The 21,470-nt window shown below is 38.0% G+C and overlaps 4 protein-coding genes across 4 annotated transcripts; 3 read left to right on the forward strand and 1 right to left on the reverse strand.

Annotated features, from left to right (window-relative positions):
• Positions 1 to 1,654: 1,654 nt before the first annotated feature.
• On the forward strand, positions 1,655 to 6,774 carry LOC112058406 (vacuolar protein sorting-associated protein 28 homolog). The gene is made up of 7 exons (XM_024099207.2): positions 1,655 to 1,856; positions 1,960 to 2,020; positions 3,024 to 3,219; positions 3,585 to 3,686; positions 4,188 to 4,322; positions 4,513 to 4,650; positions 6,595 to 6,774. The coding sequence occupies exons 1-6, from the start codon at positions 1,850 to 1,852 to the stop codon at positions 4,642 to 4,644; spliced, it is 633 nt and encodes a 210-aa protein (XP_023954975.1). The 5' UTR covers positions 1,655 to 1,849; the 3' UTR covers positions 4,645 to 4,650; positions 6,595 to 6,774.
• A 1,236-nt stretch (positions 6,775 to 8,010) lies between these two features.
• Positions 8,011 to 12,466, forward strand: LOC112058463 (uncharacterized). The gene is made up of 6 exons (XM_052885602.1): positions 8,011 to 8,037; positions 8,180 to 8,437; positions 9,367 to 9,551; positions 9,874 to 10,031; positions 10,553 to 10,679; positions 11,446 to 12,466. Exons 1-6 carry the CDS (start codon positions 8,011 to 8,013, stop codon positions 11,528 to 11,530), a joined length of 840 nt encoding a protein of 279 aa, XP_052741562.1. The 3' UTR covers positions 11,531 to 12,466.
• Positions 12,467 to 12,480: 14 nt separating this feature from the next.
• Positions 12,481 to 16,927, forward strand: LOC112058405 (XK-related protein 6). Its single transcript, XM_024099206.2, has 5 exons — positions 12,481 to 13,007; positions 13,621 to 13,740; positions 13,992 to 14,179; positions 14,493 to 14,645; positions 15,534 to 16,927. Exons 1-5 carry the CDS (start codon positions 12,751 to 12,753, stop codon positions 16,010 to 16,012), a joined length of 1,197 nt encoding a protein of 398 aa, XP_023954974.2. The 5' UTR covers positions 12,481 to 12,750; the 3' UTR covers positions 16,013 to 16,927.
• Positions 16,928 to 18,901: 1,974 nt separating this feature from the next.
• On the reverse strand, positions 18,902 to 20,975 carry LOC112058404 (actin-related protein 8). The gene has a single exon (XM_024099205.2). The coding sequence runs from the start codon at positions 20,699 to 20,701 to the stop codon at positions 19,013 to 19,015; it is 1,689 nt and encodes a 562-aa protein (XP_023954973.2). The 5' UTR covers positions 20,702 to 20,975; the 3' UTR covers positions 18,902 to 19,012.
• Positions 20,976 to 21,470: the final 495 nt, after the last annotated feature.

The following is a 21,470-nucleotide window of genomic DNA, read 5'->3' on the forward strand; positions in this document are numbered from 1 at the left end:
TGTTTGCGACGTGATTACGAGAATTTTTAATTTTTAAATATTTTTATGAAAATACGAGCCAAAGCGCTATCAACCATATGGTCTATGTTTTTTGTTTCACGACATCACGATAACATATCAAATTCTTATGTAAATATATCAAACATAACAACATTAAATTATAATTATGGTATTCTTTCATAGCCTTATATATCTCATTTGTTTGTCTTTTATGCATTATATATTATATATATTTATGTACTATAAGTATTCCTTTTTGTGTTGTAGATGGTAGCTAACAAAGTAATCCAACTATTGTATCATAGATAAACTGATAAATAATTTAACCTATTCTCTCCAAAGTACGCGACATTGGCAAAGTAAATTGTGCTGTCTTAGCATAACCAAAAGCCATTAAATTAAAGAAAAAGAATAAGGAATCCTATCAAATAACAACTTGTTAGAAGTGTCACATTGACATTTTGACATTTTGTTACATTCTGACGTCACGAAATGGATGACAGCCTGTTTGATGTTTGGAAAATATGTGGTTTAAGATCTTTATTTTCTCAAAAGAATTACATAAAATTCGCTTATATGAGAAATACAATTAACTCACTAAGGTAATTATTCACGTGTGTACATACTAATTAGACTTAAATCCTACATACAATAAATCAAAATAAATAATTGCTAAAAAAAAAGAAAAAAAAAAGAATGCGGGTAGATTTTAAATTACATGTTTGTTACCGGCTTCTTACGTAGTATACTTGACTAGTTTTAATGAAACAAAGATTATAGCTTACTGGATGCGGCATGTGTTACAATGACATGTTATTCAATAAATAAAATTTTAATTTCTTTTTGTAAATAAACATAGATTTAGCTTCTTTGATATCAGATGGTAACTTATTGTAGATCTGTGCTCCTTCAAATATAATATTTTTGTTACCATAGTTCTAGGCTAGTACGAGGTTTGTGACTTAGTAAAAGGTGATTTGCTCGGCGAAATGCTCGTTTTTGTACTTGATTTTTTTTCGTAAAAGTGATTTTTGAATGTAGATCTTTATTTAGTATTTTCCGAATCAGAATTGAAGTGCTATATATGTATGTTTGCTTTATGTTAAGTAATTTTGTTTCTTTGTATATTTTATTGGTAGGTGTTAGAAAGTCGTAATGAAATAAAACCTTAATAATTTTATTTTGTGCTCTCTGAATGATGTTTAGGTTGGTTTTTGTTGCTGTTCCCCATAATAATAAATATAAAAAAATACATGTTTTTAAATAAAGTTTTATAAATCCTTTACTTTTATCAATACGGACGCGAACGCCCGCGACTTCGTCCGCGTGAAACTCGATGAAAACTTTCAACTACCCCTACCCTACCCTATCCCTACCCTACCCTACCCCTACTCTAACCATACCCTACCCCTACCCTGCCCCTACTCTACCCCTACCCCTACCCTACCCCTACCCTACCCCTACCCCTACCCTACTCCTACCCCTACCCTATTGGACATTTATTATTGCAGCGCAAGGGGGAAATAATGCATGTCCATTTCTCTCATACTTGTTGCTTTTTGTAAAATATTACACTATTGTCTATGATCCTAAAAATTACATGTCATTCGAACAAAAGTCATCGTCAAATGTCAATTTAATTGTCAAATGTCAACAAGCTATGAATATGAAATGAAATGAAGAAGAATTTTGTTGTTTTCCTTTGAGTTTCAAGGTGTTCTCTTGGATAAAATAGTTGAATTTTATCATTAATGCTTTAAATACCGCTCATGTTACGTTGATTCTAGTAAATAGTAAGTTGTTACAAGCGACACAGGGATTATAACAATAATTCAAAGAAAAACAAGTCATGCAAGGTATTGAGTCAGTCACAACTTCCTATCCTCTAATCTTTATTGATTGCCACACAAAGTAGAATCCCTTTGCTTATATTTGTTAACTGTTCGTTATATTCTCCAGACACAAGACCAGAACTGTATGAAGAGGTGAAACTTTACAGAAATGCCAGAGAGCGCGAAAAGTAAGCAATCATTACTATGTTATTTTATACTTATTGTGTTTTAGGGGAAATGTTTCTTTGTTTTATTATGGCTATATAATTATATATACTAATATTTTGTTATTATGTGGAATCTCTATGACCAATGATCTTGTTATATATATTATGTTTAGGAAATAAAGAAATTATAGGAAATTAAAGAATACCTATTTGATGTTTTTGATGATTGCAATGTGAGTAACTCGACTATACAATTTAGTTTACTCTTAAAAGATTCTTTGGCTTTGTAAGTCCAATGATAAAGTAGTAAAGTGTACAAAAGTGACTAGACACTTGTCAGACTGTATGTTGGTGTGTAAAACTGATTTATTGTATACACTTGGTGTAAAGTCAGTTTTTTCATGTGACATAACAGCCTTACGTTTGTGAATTAATAAATTGATTAATTGCAATATTAAAACTGGGCATGATTTTTTAAATTGGCTTTTCATCTCTATGTTCTTTGGAGACAGTAGTTAGTGTTGTTATCATTAATGCTGGGCATGTGGTTGACAATGCTATCGTCATTAACATCCCATATTTGGCTCACTGTTGACCATGAGTCTCCTCTCAAATTGAGAGGGGTAAGGCTAATAGTCCACCACACTAGCTCAATGCAGAATGGCAAACTTCACACACCTAAAGATTTAGAAAATTCTCAAGTGAGCAGGTTTCCTTATATTTTATTTTAATGATAAATTATATTTAATTTTTTTATATGCACATAATTGTTAAATTGGTGGTGCTTGCCACAGACTGGATTTAAACCTACATCCTCCTACAAGGCAGAGGACATTTCTACTGGGCTATCATGCTCAGTGTCAATGCTGAAGTGAAACTAATAGCGGGCATATTATTTTAAATTTTCATATCTCTAAGTTCTAGCCTTTTGGAGGCTGCAGTTACCTTTTTTTATCACTCCATTATTGATGCTGGGCATGTGCTTAGGCTATTAATTTAAATGCAGATGGTGAAAATCTTTTAGGCATGATAACATGGCAGAGCTGTATGCTGTGGTCAGCACACTGCAACATCTGGAGAAGGCCTACATGAGGGACTGTGTGCGGGCGCAGGAGTACACGGCCGCCTGCAGCCGGCTGCTCGTCCAGTATAGAGTGGCCTTCAAGCAAGTGCAGGGGGACGAGTTCCCCACCATTGAAGCCTTTGTCACAAAGTTCAGGGTAAGATTTGTAATGAATATTGATAGACAGACTCTCGTAAATCTATACTTATAATAAATCTGTAGAGAGGTCAATTCTGTACATGAAATACATTTCCAAAATAACTATCAGGGGGTGATTAGTGATGGATACTGATGCCAAAAATGCAATCAGTAAAATTTTTGTCTGTCTGTCGGTATGTTTACTATAGAAACAAAAACTAGGTACTCAACAGATTTAAGGTAGCATTTTAGGCCCACAAGACATTTTGCAAAAAGATATTATAAATTAAATATTGAACCTGTATGGAGTTTTGTTATCTGCTTATTATTCCAATCAGTCATTCAGGATTATGTTGAACTTTATCTTGACATTTTGTACAACAGCTGGACTGCCCCGCCGCATTGGAGAGGATCAGAGAGAACAAACCAAACCTGATCAAGGACGACAAGGGCAACACCAACAAATACATTGCTGAGATTGTTTCTGTAAGATAGTTTGTTGTTTAATTGTAATTCAAATGTCAGTTTAACATAACATTCCTATTAAACCCCCAGCATGTAAACGGTTGTTATAATGTGTCTGTCTGGGACTTGACAAACATATGTTTTTATTTGTTTGAAAACTAAGGCTGAGATCTGGTAAGGCGTTGGAATAATCCAGTTCATCTCCTTGACTACTTTTCACTGATCTAATTCATTTGAATGTTAGTGTATTACAAATGCTAACCTTCAGCTGATGCTGTAGTTAAAGTCTGCAAGACTCTTAATTTCTCTAAGAAACTTCCAGCAGTTAGTCAATGATGATTGAGGGTGCATGGTAAAATGCAAGCGACATACAACATTTTTAGTAAATTTGTAGGGTCCCATACTCAAAGGGTAAAACAGACTATTACATAAATCTAATAATATTTACCTGATGTTTCGAAAGTGCTAGTAAACTTAGTCTAATTGCAATAAACGAATTTCGACTTTGATGTTGCTGTCTAGTTATTCATCACGCTGATGGACAAGCTGCGCCTGGAGTTCCGCGCCATGGACATGATCCAGCCCGAGCTGCGCGACCTGCGCGACACCATGGACCGTCTGGAGATGCTCCCCGAGAACTTCGAGGGGAAGCTGAAGGTATACTCATCACCGTCAGCTGTTCGTCACGCTGATGAGCTCATTGCAACAACTAAGTATACTTCCACATCCTTGGGTTCTCAATGCTCCAAGCTTAGAAAGTCTGTTGTTAATAGAATAATATAAATTCAGAAATGGTGTGTATTTTATAATAGCTTCTTATAAAATTGTTGACAATGCCCTTCCGCAGGTGCAAGAATGGCTGGACAAGCTGTCGGAGATGTCGGCGTCGGACGAGCTGTCGGAGGCGCAGGTGCGGCAGCTGGTGTTCGACCTGGAGTCCTCGTATGGAGCCTTCAACAAGTTCCTGCATAAGGACTGAGGACAGGTACTGTGCAGCTAAAATCCTTCCATACTATCCAGATTAATATTATAAATGTGAAAGTAAGACTTACTCGTACTTATCTTTCACGGCTGAACCACTGAACCAGTTTGAGTGAAATTTGTCAGAGTTCAATTGAATCTTGGAGCAGAACATTTGCTACTTTTTATCCCAGAAATATTCTTGGTTCTTGGCGGGAGTTGTAAAGAAACAGAAATATACGCGAAAGGGATCGCGGCCGTCCGCTAGTTAATAATAATTGTTTGATCAGATTGTTAGGAAACTGAGTCGTGTATCTTGGCATCCCATGATTCACCTTGCCAGTGCATCCATCTCCATCCATCATGTAGCAGAGACAAAATTTCGAGCATTGCTTGGGACTTGTGGCCATGGGTGTAGGGCTTAGGAACTCCTTCATACTCGTAACATGTCAATAATCCCCCCGTTTGTGTTGATCTCCCTGCCCACCAATATTTAGTATGGCCCTGCGAGGCTTAGATCTTTAAGCAGATTACATAGATATTTTGCTGGTATTCCTCTGGCACTTACTTTTTAACCGACTTCAAAAAGGAGGAGGTTCTCAATTCGGTCGGTATTTTTTTTTTTTTTTTTTTATGTATGTACACCGATTACTCAAAGACGCCTGGACCGATTTCAAAAATTCTTTTTTTGTTTGAAACTGTATAGTCCCCATTTGGTCCCATTGCCATCATGTCAAGATCTGATGATGGAATCCTGGAGAAATTGAGAGGAACTTTCGAAAATTATATGGGTGTCTAGTGTGTTCGTATACTTTTCCATTTAGTACTTTTAAGCACTACAATTTCATGAAGGTTTAAAATCGATCTGATGAAGGAGCCATAAAACAGACGAGGGAACTCCTGGGCGATTTACAGCAGTTACCTTGTGTTTGGGCTTGATTAATTTGTATTAATGAGAACTTTCCACATAGATAGGTTGTGACTGTCATTTAGGGGTTTGGTGATGAAGACCAAGGACAAGTAAGGGAACTCCTTAACAGTTTACAGTAACTACCTTGTGTTTGGCCTTGATTAATTCGTATTGCTGAGAACTTTCGATCTAGATGAGTTGTGTCTGTTATTAGGGGTCTGATGATGAAAACCAAGGTCAGTTAAGGGAACCCCTTAACGGTTTACGGTAGCTACCTTGTGCTTGGGCTTGATTAATTTGTATTGCTGAGATATTTGTACTAAGATGAGTTGGGAATGTCATTAGGGGTCTGATGTATTGGTTTGAGATGAAACTTTACACTAAAAATGGAAAAATAATAAAAATTTTAATAAAAAAAATACAACCGACTTTAAAACCTAAAAACGTACCCACTAAACTAAAAAGTGAAAAATAACATCATAATATGTTCTACCTGCTGATCAGTATGAAGGCGGTGCTTAGCCGGTGTTGTCTTAATTTAAGCCATTTCTGACAGGACCACATGAAACAACACTGTCTGCAAAATCTAAATCTATAAGATATTCTTACATGGCTTGAATTAATACATCACCGGCTAAGCACCGCCTTCATACTGAGCAGCAGGTAGAACATATTATGATGTTATTTTTCACTTTTTAGTTTAGTGGGTACGTTTTTAGGTTTTGAAGTCGGTTGTATTTTTTTTATTAAAATTTTTATTATTACATTTAAACCATAATCATTTTTAGTTAAATTTAGAGTTTTATTCAAGTTAATAAATATATACATGGTTATTTTTTTTAGTAACATTTGGTGATGATTATGATTCATTGTGTAGGATTGTATAACACCCGTATAAAAACTTTAACTACTAATCTCAAGGTTACTGTACAATTTCTTGTTAGAGAAACCCATTAACTGTTTTTATTGACCCGACCTGAACTCTGGACTTATTGATTCGCAACTGAATGATTAATTATTATGCTGGCTAGATACAAAATTATGATTTTTCCTTTACAGATAAACAATGCTCAAGCTACGATGAGAGCTACCATATACTGCTGGCAAATTATGTTATTGTTGTTATAATATACGTCATAAGGTGTTACAAAAACCTAATATTACGTAAGAAATAATAATTTGTACTATATACCATAATTATTATTAAATTATTTAATAAAAACAAAATTATAAATTAAATATTTTTTATTTTATTTTGCAATTTAAGTAATCTTTGGTTTGTGACATTTAGTCATGATATTTCTTGAGAGTAAGTTTGTTAGGAGACCAGTTGTATTTATAACGTACCTTCTTGGGTTACACATAACACGATTTACAATTCAAAGAACCCTTAAGCTTAGTACCTTGTTGAAAAAAAACTTATTGTACTAATTTGGGTTGGGGAAAGTGCGTACATTGATTAATCGTTAAAACGTAAAATGCTATGGGGATTGAAGTTTACACTAATTTTCTCGCAGATAATAACGCGGACTTATTAGGTACACTAGAAGAAAAAGAAATAGGTATTAATTTAACTGATCCCCCTTTCAAAATGAGAGGTCTCTTAAATCCATAAAAACTCGAATAATGTTATATTAAAGACACGCATGTATTCGTTACATGAACACGTGTAAACCGCCCAAGTGCGTTTGTAAGTGGCGGAAAATTACATTATAACATAATTTTTTAGACGTCAATAAAATATTAATTTTGCGCATTGCTTTTACTACATTGTGAAAGTCAGATTCAGAATTTTAATTATTGTTTTTTAATTTACATAAATAAGTGCTTAGCTCCCTTAGACCATGGTCTAAGTTAGCTGCAATGACGTCTAATGGAATGATGTTGCAGCCTGCGGTGGAACGCGTTTGCCTAGCTTAGAAGGTGCCGATATACTCTTGACTTGAAGTTGGCAGGGAAAACGGAACTTAGAAGCACATTCCTCATCTTACTGGGTATTTTGTTTTGTTCGGTTTTAACCACCTGAAAAACAAAACCAGAAACCCGCCAATCTTATTCAGCTGACTAGATTTATTACCTACGACTTAGGAGGTACCTAGGTATTTGATATTATTTTAAAATAATTTGATTGGAATGTCGAATCAATGCCTAAGTATTCAAAAATATATTTTTAATAATGTAATAAAAGTTTGTTTGTGATAGCCAAAGAAAAGCGAGCGAAGATTTTAGAAATTTGATAATTATTACAAAAAACTTAAATTTTTCACAACAATTTTGAAAACAAAATTCTAATTTGTAACTTCTACTCGTTTTCTAATACTTATTTGTTTTAAAATAAACGAATTTGTACAATTCGGTAATGCATTTGGATATTAAAATGCCCATAGTGGTCATTCTAGTTATAATGCTATCGTGAAATAATTCTCTTTTCTTTAGGACCTTTTTCATAGTTTGATCTAGTTACTTGTATGCGCAATGTGTGCTGCGGGTATTGTGGGTAGAGTGAGTTGTGTGGCAGTCGGTATGTTGCTGTTTTGTTACCAAGGGGTGAGTGATATTGGTGTTCTCTTATTGTCAACTACACACAGCAACAACTGCACCAGAGACGTCGTCAAATACATTGTGCCCTCGTGTGTTATGTTAGTGTACAAAAGACACGCTCAAGCTGGAGCAGTACCACCTGGTGAGAGAAGCGAGCGACGTCGCCAGGAGCCTGTTCCTGTCGGGCCGCGTCGGCTACGACCAGCTCAAGAACAAGTCGGTGCACGCCGTGGACACGTTCCTCGACCTGGTGGACATCCTCAACGACGAGATGGCCAAGCGGCTGCGCGGCGCCATCATCAAGTTCTATAAGATCAAATACTTCCACGATTTCACTAATTATGTCATCACTTTGGAAGAGGTAAGAATCGGCAAAGTCCAGTTTCGGTATATTATCATATAGCGAAAAACTTCGATCAACACACCTTGACAAGTTTTCACTTGGCTGTTGGTTCGGATTTCGTTTGGACCAAAATAGTACCAAAAGGCTTTCGGCATAAATTGTGTTTTCTCAACCCCAGCCCTGATCACCCGTTGCTCAGGTTCTCAAAAGCCTCGCAAGTAACGAAACAGTTATTTTCATAATAATTTAGAACTGTTTGTATTGTTTTTAAGTAATGTTGAACATTTTATGTAAAATTAAAAAAATAAATGATCTATTATTTTTTTGACTGAGTTTGTGCCCGCGCGGTACGAAGTGTGGAATGCAACGACAGGGAAAGGAGTCAAGAGAGGTGCGAGTGGCAATACGTCTGACAATGAACGAAAGAAGAATGCAGCTCTCCTCTTTCTCGCTTCGCTCTACTACCATACATATAAATTATAATATTAGGTATGCGTAGCGTAATTACAGAAGTCCCTATGTACCTAAGTAGGCACGTCTTTGTCAGTCATATTGGACCACTGTGTTTGCCACTTGTTAACTGTTTCAGTTTCGACAATTTTGTACGATTGTCGGTGAAGTTGCTGACTCATGTTGACATGTTGGCATCTACTACCTACCGTCGTCGTAGTGATGATAATCACCGGAACCGATTAACATGCTCTCTGTAGCACGTGGGCACCATCGACAATTTGTTGGAAGAAAGAAATTAAAATATTTTATAGCTCGACCCAGAACTTCATATTCATGATGATCCCTAGCTATTCGTCTAGGAATCATAATACTGTCCTGGTATAGGCAAGCCCTGGACCAACGTAGCAATTAAGCTATTGGTCTTATAGTTAGGTAGGTTGTAGCTGGTCCTATACCTTATAGTTAGGTATAATTAGTACAAAAAATGTGAACAGATGATAGACATAGCCGAGCACTGTCTAGAGGAGCCGGCGGAGAAGATAGCGCAACTCCGCAGCGACTTCCACATCCTCATCGACAACTTCCGCGACGTGCGCCACTTCCCTACCATCGACCGCTGCCGCGACGAGCTGCCCGACGAGGTCGCCGCCGCGCACTGCATCCTGCACCAAGCAGTCCTGTGTGTATTCACCCAATGTAACAGATGATAGCATAGCCGAGCACTGTCTAAATAATAATAATGTCCTTCCGTCCAACTTTAGCAACAGAGTTAATCAAACATTATAGGCAAACACGGGTGCAGGTACCTACGCTAACTTGCTCGTTTATGCACTCTATTCCTTCCCTTTTATAGTCCGATAGGACAGCAGATAGATCTGCTTGGTAAAAAGTCAGAACAACGCCGACTTCCTATCGCCAGACGGCTATTAATTTTTTCTTGTAACATCTGCATTTATTGATATGTACAACTTCACAATCAAATTGTCTGTGCAATATCACAGTTTCAACGAGACGATGCAAGAGAACCTCGCTTCGCTCGTGGAGATCAAGACGAAGCAGCACGCGCGAAAGATGAACGCGTCGCTGTACGAGGTGCAGCGCTGCCTCGACGCGTTCGTGCCCAACTTGTTCGACCAGCTACTGGTGGACGCGTACACAGGTCCGTATGCTCCCAGGCATTAGGTATATTTATTACCTCGATATTAATTTCAATTGATGCCTCTACGAAAATCAGCAAAATAGTAACTCATCATTTCTTTTGAGGTAAAGAAACAAAAGAGACAGTCTATTTATTGATGGAAAAATAAGGCAATTATCTTGCCAAACCGTATCAGGTTTCAGGATACAAAACTAATAGTTGCCATATACATTAAAATATGTCAGCTATTAGTGTTGTAAAAATTTAATTTTGTAATTAAATTATAATTAATACCGATGCATTGTTGTTCGATCCCCTATTAGGTGGACTCACGGAATTAAGCAGGTTACAGGGAGCCGCAGGATTCAGGCTGCATATGAACGTAGTTTTTGGAAATCCACACAATGAGTTCTATTTAAGGACTATATCCTTATCCGAAGGCCTTATTGTATGGACATAACGTCACAACGTCCATCTGATGACAAAGAGGACTATGATTAAAATTAAAAATAAAATATATAATTAATATGAATTCATTGCAGAAAAGTCCGGTTATCTGAAGGTCGTGAACGCATCTATTGAAGATCTGATGAAGGACAAATGGCGCGGAAGTGAAGAGGCCTTGTTCCCTACGAAGTGGTCTCCGTTGGTAGAAATCCTGAAACAAAAGTTTGTATATATTTCGTAGATTTACGAGTCGCTACAGGTTATATATAGGCTTATACATATAAACACGTTATTTGTATATCTGCACACCTTATCTTCTATACTTATAATAAATCTGTAGCGAGGTCAATTCTGTACATGAATTTTTTTTCTATAATAACTATCAGGGGGTGATTAGTGGTCGATACTGATGGCAAAAATGCAATCAGTAAAATTATTGTCTGTCTGTCTGTCTGTCTGTATGTTCTTTATAGAAACAAAAACTACTCCACGGATTTTAACGAAACTTGGTACAATTATTCTTCATACTCCGGGGCAGGTTATAGTATACTTTTCATCACACTACAATCAATAGGAGCAGAGCAGTGAAGGGAAATGTTGAGAAAACGGGAGAAGTTACTCCATTTTTTCAGCTTTCAGTCGCCGTCGCGTGGTAAGGTAGGGGTAGTGTAGGGTTAGGGTAGTGGTAGGGTAAGGGTATTGGTAGGGTAAGGATAGGGTAGGGGTAGGGGTAGTAGTAGGGTTTCACGCGGACGAAGTCGCGGGCGTCCGCTAGTTATAAAATAGAAATATCATGGTCTTCACTCTTCTTGATGGCCCAACCCTTTGACACCTAAGCTACTCTACAGCAGCTTAGGCAGTTGCTACGATATATTTTGGCAATGGTACAAATTCCTCCTAGCGTAGTAGGTACTTAAAGGTACATCATCAATATTATTTTAATTTGAATCATTTTGTTTGCATAATCGTTTATGTATCTTAATTTCAGATCCATGACGTCACAGTCCTTGTTAGTCACGTTGCTTTCGGCGAATTTAACATCCAATGACATCATAAAAACATTATATAAATAACACTGAAAGCTTTGAAAAAGGTAGTAAAGGTACCTACATGATAGTAATAAATTCGAATGATAAAACTGTAACGTCCGGTGGCTGGTTATAATAACAATTTTAATTAATATAGATATATAATATATGTACGATGTAACTATGAGTGTATGTTTTTTACCACAATTAAACTACTTAAGAGACAGGCTCTCCCGGAGAGCATTCGCCTGTATCTATGGCTTATGCCTTATGGTAAGATGAAGATCTACTTCATCTTACCATAAGTAGGTACTCGTAAGTAGGTACGGTAGGCAATTTCGTCGACTCTTTGTAGTCGTCATTCGTCAGTGCTAGGAGCGCTAGGAGCTATCAGTCAGCTAGTGGTACAGTCCGATGCAAAATTTGTGACGCCTCCAAAATTGGTTGCGGCTGTTGCGCAGGTAGTATATAAACTACGATAAAATCAGGACGCGAGGTCATCCCTGCCGCCGCGTCACTACGTTGCCGCTGTTACCTAAAATTGTACACTGCGCATCTTCACGCACGATGTTCCGTAACGTCATGAAGTTTGTATCGTACTGTAACAAAAGTTCAAATCGTCATTAATACTCTTGTAAACAAAAGTTACAAGCGTATTTATTTTGATCGGGATAATATTTATAGAAATCATGCTTGCATGCATGCATTGCCTATCCACTTTTGAGAGAACTCATTATTCATGAACGTCTCAAGATTAAGAATAAAGAACACTATTTCTATCCTAGATTTATCATTAAAATCCATTTGATCTTTGTTTAAAAATATACTCAACGACCTCAGATGATAGTTAAATTACTCTTAAGTTATTAGACTGTATGACTATCAATCTTTGCCTAAGGTACAAATGAAAGCAAAATTTAACTCTATGATTGTTCGTCAATGTCACTGTCAGTATCTTTTTAGCCGTTTGTGACTGTCAGTCTTTCAAACTCAATATAGAAATGTCAGTGTCACAAAAAACCCGCGACCGCGAGATCTCTTTTATTTGTTTGTCTGTGATGTGAGCGAGATGAGAAAATGAATCACAAAACAAAATTCACAAACATTGATAATTAAAGAAAGATCTATTAAACTACACATGATACAACCCGTTCGTCATTTAAGTGAATTTGTAAACAATTATAGTGTAAACCACCGACGTCGGCGGTTACTATGTTTACTAATAAGTAAATTGTGGCTTAAAACAACGTTTTTTTATAACAAAAATGCCGAAAGCAGTGCGACAAATGCTCCAAAATGGGCGTTCGTATGACGAACCGGACCGAATGCCGACAAACATTACGGTGACTAACTTGGATCTGTTGATGTATATGGTGGCCATCGTGGGCCATCTGGTGGACCTGGGGCTGGACATCAACGTGGCGGTCCGGTACTGCGTGGCGGGCATGGTGACGGAGTTCGCGCTCACCCTGCTGTTCATACTGATGCCGGCGTTTGTCAACACTGCTGTCTCCATCAGGATGTAAGTAAGCGATGTATTCTACCAAAGCAGGCCTGTGGTTGCTAGATCTTCGTCATTTTCTAGACACTTACATGACAATAGTGGAAGCCCACAGTGAGTAAAATTCAGTTTTTCACAAATCCTACAATTTTAAACTAACAGGCCTATATTCTGCAAGTAACAGACTTATTTTCATATTTACAATTATAATGTTAGTATGGGTTTTTTTATTATTTAATATGGCCTTGTTAGCCCTTGACTGAAATTTTACCTGGTAGTGATGTTGCTGTCTAAGATGGCAGTGGGCTTACTTGGAAGAAGTACAAGTTTATTTTATCCATCCAGTTCCTAGGCGGACATTAAATTGCTTGGTACTTCTGTAATGTTAGGCTGGCAGGCTGATGCCTACCATCGGGCCAGATCTGAGAACTTAGAAAATAGACTAGACTTTATTGTAAATGATCATTATGTTTAAAGAGCAACTGCTGAGTTTCTTGTGGGCTTTTCACACAGAATTTGCATTCTGAACTGGTAACTGAGTAACTACAACCAGACAAACTTGACATTTCAATAAGTGTTCGTAAACTAAGCCTACTTGAAATAAATAATTTCATTTGAACAATGACTTCTCCAGGTATGCACATGACAAGCAGCAGGACTCCATAACAAATGAGTTCACAAAGAGGAAGTGGCTAAGAGTCTTCATCCTTGTCCTGCAAATGGCACCCATTTTGCGCTTCACTGATGCTCTTATGTTGGTAAAAGTTTAAAAGTTAGGTTTACTGTATATATACTAGCAGACCCGGTCAAGCTTCGCTTTGACATACATATATGCACTTCTTCCCTATCCCTACCCTACTCCTACTCCTACCCTATCCCTACTCTACCCTTACCCTACCTGAATTTATATTTTAAATTATTAATATTAATGACTATGTTTTCTCTTGAGCTTTACTTTCCTCACTACAATGAAAACCAGCTGTTTACATTGGTCCATGATTTCAGCTACGCGATAAAGTCTCGGCGAGCGGCGCGGAAGCAGGACTCGGCCTCACAGCGAATGTACTACGGCCTTATGTTGAAGGAGGACTCGGACGCCGCACTGCTGCGTATCTTCGAGTGCTTTCTCGAGGCCGCGCCCCAGCAGGTGCTGCAGACCAGTCTGCTGCTGCGACAGTATGAGCATTTAGCTGGTAAATGCCTGGTGACATCTTCTTTTTTCCTTTCTGCACTTCACCAGGTGATTGGCTCCAAAAGCTCAGCAGGCTGCCCAGGTCACTGGGCAGGTGAACCTATAGACTTATAGTGGACGCCCGCTACTTCATCAAAATCGTAAAATTCCCCAGGAACTGTGGGATCTGGGTTAAAATGTTTATGCGTTAATCTATAAGTGGAAGAATCTTTGATATACATAAAATTATCTAGATTTTTGATTATCTGAATGCCCAGTAACATCAATTAGTCTGGTTAATCTCTTCGGTACTCAGATCCTTTTCCAATTTGCAGTCCATCAAAGCCTATCGATCGGCTCATCAGTGGCAGGTATGGGCTGGTGCCTGGCAGCCTACCAGCGTGCAGTGCGCTTTGCTCAGCAAGACAAGCTCAATGTGAGCTGGGCGGGCACCGTGCTGCAGACCCTGTGGCACTTCCTCGTCACATGTGAGTAGCCAGCAGTTCTCTATGTGCCAGCTCGAAGAAAGACTCAACTTTCAAAGTCAGAAGGGCCACATTCATCACTGAAGTTAGACCGACCGCTGGACTATTGTTGTACCCAGTGGCGTGCATAAGGCCGTCGATCAGGGTATGCGCTACTAAGAAAAATTAACCAAACTGGTAAAATCTTTACTTAATAAGCATTAAGAAAACAATTCTTAGGGTATGCAGTACTTTAATGCATGTATGAAGTGCAAGCCACTGACTGTACCCACTCCTAACACAGTCTTTTCTGACTTCTTGGAGGGGATTGAAAAGATATATTAATAAAATAATGAATATTAAAAACAAGTGAGTCACACCAATCACACGACTAAAATAAAACTTCTTTCTAAAATAAAATAATACATGTAAGTGAATCTTGAAAAGGGCTAAAAATTAAAATGCGCCATCTCTCGTGTCGTACTTGCTTTACTTCACAATTTATACCATTTTATTACTAAATAGATTTCATGCTATAGCTTGGCAACTTCGTTCGTAACACTCCCGATGGTCCGCGCGGGCCGGGGGGCGTGTAGCGATGAATGAAAAGCCCACATCACTTCCCTGCACGCACGATTTCACACCCGCGCATTCTTTCCCCCCGTCGCCCGCATATCATGGGAGTGTCATCAACAAACTTACAGAGACTATAGGTTTACTTATGTCAGGTTGTGGTTTAGCACTATCACTACAGATGGAGCTTTTAACACATAACCCTATATCAATTCGATTACACTTTTCGTAACGCGTAAAGAAGTTTTACTTATAAAAAAAAATTGTCATGAAAGCATATTTGAAATAAGTGGTTATTAGTTTAATAATCATAATTTGGACATCATGTACATTGTCCAGTGAGCCGAGTGACCTCTCTGGCAGCCGTCGCGTACCTGTTCCCCGGCTGGGCCGCGGTGGCCGCCGCACTGCACGTCGCCGCCATGGCCGCCTGGCTGCAGCTCTACGACAGATCTCCCTTCTGCGCCCACACCACCCTCGGCCAGATCTCCTTCTCCCTGGCCCTGGGAGCTGTGTATCTCTTCACATACATCTTGCCAGTGGAAGGTAGAACGAGGTATCGCTATGCCGGATACTACTCCCTGTGTTTTGTACAAAATGTAACTTGCGCTGCACTCTGGTACTTCTATGCAGACCACTATATGAGAACTTCTGTGTACTTTTATCCAGTTTTTGTTTTATGTATAGTGCCTTATTTGTTAGGTTTAGTGTTTATGATAGTTTACTATGCGTTCCTACACCCCAACCGTAGGAAAGTGTGTGCGGTTCAACATCAAGTTGAATTCAACAATGATGATCAAATTGCTCGAGTTAGTTAACAAAGTACAATGATTTTGTTTGTTCCATGTAATATCTACTATGAGCAGATGGGTATTTTTGGATGTTAATTAATCATATGAGTATTCCCCACTGGTGATATTCATATTGTTATTCAAACTTACGAAAAACTACATATCCATAGTCAATTTTTTTATATGTTTGCAATCCGTTGCTGTTGTATCCCATGAGAAGGATGAATAAAATTCATTGCCCTGTGACTTTCATGGCTTCAGCTGTGATCGAAGCTCATTATCGGACCATTTTAGAAGTACAATTCCCAGTTTAGATTTCTAAATTAGTCGATAACCACCAATTTTTACCACCATACTTCCAATAAACTAGTGATTTAGTGTAACATGATACTGCATAAAAACCTATATGGGTTACATAAACCATGCCAGGCTGCAATGTCACATATATCAAAAGTTTTCGAGTTCTTGTCTTTTTATACTTAGTATTAGTTTAGAAAATAGCAGTCAATGGCTATTGTGAGAACAAATTATTATAAACCATTTGTGATATTGAATATTTGTGTACTAAATTACTGGCCAAAACTGATTTACATCATGAAATAAAAAAAAGACTGATAACACATATAATAATATATTTTTACGTACTCATTATAAATATAATATAATAAAGTTGTATTACTAATTTATGTACCTATAAGTAAATAAGGATCTGAAGTTTTAAGGGTTCTACATTGAAATGTAGAAATAAACGCAACAAGTGTACTTTATTCAACTTAAGCTAACCGCAGTCACACAGCAATATTGTCAGAAAATATATGAAGGTAAAATAGTATTGTCAGTAGAATAGATGGAGGTACAGTAATATTGTCAGTAAAATAGATGGAGGTACAGTAATATTGTCAGTAAAATAGATGGAGGTACAGTAATATTGTCAGTAAAATAGATGGAGGTACAGTAATATTGTCAGTAAATTAGATGGAGGTACAGTAATATTGTCAGTAAAATAGATGGAGGTACAGTAATATTGTCAGTAAATTAGATGGAGGTACAGTAATATTGTCAGTAAAATAGATGGAGGTACAGTAATATTGTCAGTAAAATAGATGGAGGTACAGTAATATTGTCAGTAAAATAGATGGAGGTACAGTAATATTGTCAGTAAAATAGATGGAGGTACAGTAATATTGTCAGTAAAATAGATGGAGGTACAGTAATATTGTCAGTAAAATAGATGAAGGTAAAGTAATATTGTCAGTAAAATAGATGAAGGTAAAGTAATATTGTCAGTCGAATAAACGAAAGTATTTACAGTAATATTGTCAGTAAAATAGATGGAGGTACAGTAATATTGTCAGTAAAATAGATGAAGGTAAAGTAATATTGTCAGTAGAATAGATGGAGGTACAGTAATATTGTCAGATGAAGGCTATTGTTGTAGCTCAGCAACATTACAGTATTATTTCCTTATCAGATATGGACGGAAACCTTTTTTAAGAGATTTTCAAATAAAAGTAAAATATTGATCTTACATAATTCTTACTTTTAAACGTTTTCATGTTTATCTGTAGGTAATAATATCTATGAATCTCAATTGAAAGGAATATCATATAAAAGCCATAATACAAATTATTAGTTAACTGAAGATAAGATAAAATAGATGCATCATATGTTTATTTTTCATAGTGTGTGATAGATACATAGAATTATAGGTACTTGTAAATCGTAAATCTATGGATTGATAACTATCACAGTTAAGTATGGATTAAAATTTAAAGAGTTTTAGTTGACAAACCAAAACTTCAATGTATTCTAAATAATTGTTGACATACCTACTTACATCTACACAGCTTGTGGCCAGTCCGCCAGACACTTCCATTTTACCGAATCGTAAATCTATGAGTAGTACTTACAGTGATAGTCCAGTGGATGTGACTTCTGCCTTCGATTCGGAGGTCGTAGGTTCGAATGCGGTCCGGGGCATGGACCTCCCAATTATTCAAGTACTCTGTACCAACACGTAAATCTATGGTTGTGCATTTTAAGAAATTAAATATCACGTCTCTCTTAAGTTGAAGGAAAACATCGTGATTAGGATACCTAAAAATTTTCTTAATTCTTTGTGTGTGAAGTTGGAATTGGGTCAGCGTGTTGGACTATTGGCCTTATCTCTCTCATTCGGAGAGGATACTAATGCTCAACAATTAGCTTAATATGGGTTGCTTGCTTGCTTGTATTCAATTCCGGTAGTGGTATAACCAAGGTGAATTAATTATCTGCTAAGTAAAGTCTGCATTATATGTTGCTATGCTGGAGATATTTATGGATATATGGATAGGAACCAGCGGCGAAGAGTTCATGCAAGCCGATTCCCGCCGGGTTACCTTTAACAATCCATGCACGCTCATTGCTGTACTGTATCTAGATATATGGGAAACCAGAGTTTATCTAAATTCCATCCTTCCACTAATAGGTACCCACCTACTATCACAGAACACTAATAATCCTAACGGCCTACTATGGAGTCAACTTCTTTGTAATCCTTTTACAACCAAATTCTGTTGCGTCTAGAAGCCTCATTCTTAAACCACATGAATCATGATCAGTATTAGTCACAGATTCCCATACCTACCTGTAGGACTTACTTGCGACCCACGACGCGACGTATCTCGGCCGAACCGAAAATATCGCTATCATTCGTCCTATCGCAACCAAAGAGAACGATATTTCCCGTTCGGCGCTATTGGTCGACAAAGTTCTTTTGACTTCACGAAATATGTCGTGGGTTACATGTAGGAACACTTGTGCTAATTTCAATTTCAGTAAAGAGAGTCTAAAACCAAATAACTTTCTTTGCCTTATTTTTGTTTCTATAGATAGATAATGGTTTAACAAAATAATTACTTATTACTATTTCAGTCATATTTATAATTATTTTTATTCTCAGATATTGTAGACATTGTAAGACTTTGAATATAAATACAGGTAAATAAATTATTGCATAAAAAATTACTAATAATAGTCTTTATTTTACCAAATGAAAGGTGCTCTCTCCCTTAATATTTTTAACCCATATCTATTCCATTCATTCTGATTAATCCACAATTCTATAGCAGATTCCAAGCAGGACATGACTGCAGCACCCTTCCACACAGTGCTGGCTGGATCGATGTCCTTCGGGGATGTCACTATTTCTAATTGTTCCGTCTTGTAGGAATAGGGTATCTGCAACGCTAACTTATTTTGAAGCCACAAATTGAGTCCATGGACTTTAACCCCACCCCCTACAATTAAAATGCTACTGTACATTTTACGTTTCAACTCTTCATTTGGACAGCAGTCTATACTCTGTAGTATTGCAGCGTCCAAACTCAACACCTGTCCAGGTGCCAAGGTCACCTCTCCTGGAACACCTTCCAAAGCATCCACAACTATATCATCATCAGGGTTCACAGTCGGCTGGCTTTCATTAAGCCCTTCCAGTTGTTGACTTTCATTAGCTGTGGGGTCCGCAGTTTCTCTTTTTCTACCCGTGTCTCTTAAGAATTCAGCATCAAAAGGGTCCTCAGCATCACTGAGTTGTCTGTTCTGTATTTTTGTCATCTTCTGCCCTGTTATTTTTAGCAAGTCTGTGTAGAATAATGACAGAGGTGATATGATGCACTCGTCGCCAACTTGCAAAGTATATCTATTTATAATATCCCCTGGATGGTCAACTAAAAATGTTTTCTCTTGGGGTCCACAAACATCTAAATTGACATGACAAAAATCTTGGTACAGATTGCGCATCAGAAAAACATCTCGTGGGATATTTTCATTCCAGTTTTTATATGGAAAAGCACTCTTATGAAACATCCAAGATAGAGCTTGGCAGACATCTCCCGCTCCATAGTCCATCCGTAATCTAGTAGACTTGTGGGAGATGCCATCTTCTACACACGACACTGCAGTCTTCTGGTCACCAATGTCTACTACACAAGCGGAGCCGATCCCGGCGCCGAATGTAGCTCCTACGCTTTCTTGAACAAGGAAACAATGACCGAATCCCAAATCTTTCAATAACAGGGAAGTGAGATACTTCAGGTGACTTCTGGAATAGATATCCGGAATCAGTAGGACACAACGGTACTTCACCAGCTCTATCAGAGGTATGCCCAGCTTGTACTCTATGATGGAGCTCCAGATGGTGTAGAGGTCGTTGAGGACTGAGGAGAGCGACCCGCCGACCTCGGAGTGCAAGTTGAAGTCGCCGCGCCGGAAGGGAAAGTGCACGTTGTAGTCGAGTTCGGGGTCCACGTCCAGTACCAGGTCGCCCACGACGATGTCGCACTGCACCTGCGGCCACGGGTCGCCTTCGCCCAAGGGCTCGCCCAGCGAGCGGCGGTTGAAGGCGGCGATCTGCTGCGGCGGCGTGGCGTAGCGCCGCGCGCCGCTCGCCTGCAGGCACGACTGCAGCGTGTGAGATATCTGCAGGCGGCATTCCTCCAGCTCCTCGATGAGTTCTTTAGTTTTCGGCACGCTCGGCGGCACGAAGGGGTCGCGGTAGATCTTGCCGCCCGGCCGCCGCTTCCTCGCTATGCAGTGCAACTGTTTCACCGGGAGCAAGTCAGACGCGCGGCCTATGCGCACATACAGTGAGCCGGGGTGAATGACTATTATTCTGTTGGACGGAAATTGTTGAAAATGCTCCGGGCCTGTGTCGTAAGAAGGTGCGCTCATTGTCAAGCTAGTGGTCCGTGGTCAGCTGTGTAGTCTGCGATGTAAGATGTTACTCCGAATACTTAGAAAATACACATTTTAATTTCAGTTGATAAAATATAACTTTCTATTTTCTTGAAAAAATCTGTTTGTTTTCACTTTTCATTAAAATATCATGAGCGAAACACCAAAAGAAATAGTGATTTATATTTATTATTGTTTATTATTTAATTTTACATCAATGCAAAATAATAATGTTTTGAATATATTTTTTTTTCGTCAAACTGGCTTTACGGGCTACAGCTCTGCAATCTAGCCTTTCTCTTTTGTACCCAAAGAGTTTTGTGCCTATCCATACGTACCTCAGACTAATTAGATAAAGACCTGCCTCGCAAGACATTATTTTTCTGTCAATGTATATGATCAACGATCTTATGCGATTATAAACACTATCTCTATAGAATCGATGTTTCATAGTTTACAATCGTGTCCGTCGGTTAAAAACCTCCGTAAAATACATTTTTGTGTAGTTAAATGGTGTAAAAAACGAACAAAAACTGCTAGTTTAGTATAAGATATGTATGAAATCTAAGCTCGTTTTCCTTGGAAAATGGCAGAAAATTTTGTTCGTGAATTTGGGTGCGATACTAGTCCTTATGTATTTAGTCTGAGATCCGTACCTACATAAAAGAGTTTATATTGTATCATACTTCTTTAAAGTAAGTGCCTAATATGGCCAAAGAATATTTATAATTTGTCTTCCGGTGAATTTCACAGCCGCAGATAAAAA

This window comes from Bicyclus anynana, chromosome 2, assembly GCF_947172395.1.
Source record: "Bicyclus anynana chromosome 2, ilBicAnyn1.1, whole genome shotgun sequence".
Classification (NCBI taxonomy): domain Eukaryota; kingdom Metazoa; phylum Arthropoda; class Insecta; order Lepidoptera; family Nymphalidae; genus Bicyclus; species Bicyclus anynana.

Bases quoted from the DNA above. Each gene is read 5' to 3' on its own strand.
- LOC112058463 (XM_052885602.1), top strand. From the start codon at position 8,011: ATGTGTGCTGCGGGTATTGTGGGTAGA. The intron at 8,038-8,179 runs GTGAGTTGTGTG...GTGTTATGTTAG, and splicing joins CTGCGGGTATTGTGGGTAGA to TGTACAAAAGACACGCTCAA. The intron at 10,680-11,445 runs GTTTGTATATAT...TCTTAATTTCAG, and splicing joins GTAGAAATCCTGAAACAAAA to ATCCATGACGTCACAGTCCT.
- LOC112058404 (XM_024099205.2), bottom strand. From the start codon at position 20,701: ATGAGCGCACCTTCTTACGACACAGGCCCGGAGCATTTTCAACAATTT.
- LOC112058405 (XM_024099206.2), top strand. From the start codon at position 12,751: ATGCCGAAAGCAGTGCGACAAATGCTCCAAAATGGGCGTTCGTATGAC. The intron at 13,008-13,620 runs GTAAGTAAGCGA...TGACTTCTCCAG, and splicing joins ACTGCTGTCTCCATCAGGAT to GTATGCACATGACAAGCAGC. The intron at 14,646-15,533 runs GTGAGTAGCCAG...TACATTGTCCAG, and splicing joins GTGGCACTTCCTCGTCACAT to TGAGCCGAGTGACCTCTCTG.
- LOC112058406 (XM_024099207.2), top strand. The intron at 2,021-3,023 runs GTAAGCAATCAT...AAAATCTTTTAG, and splicing joins AATGCCAGAGAGCGCGAAAA to GCATGATAACATGGCAGAGC. The intron at 3,220-3,584 runs GTAAGATTTGTA...TTTGTACAACAG, and splicing joins CCTTTGTCACAAAGTTCAGG to CTGGACTGCCCCGCCGCATT.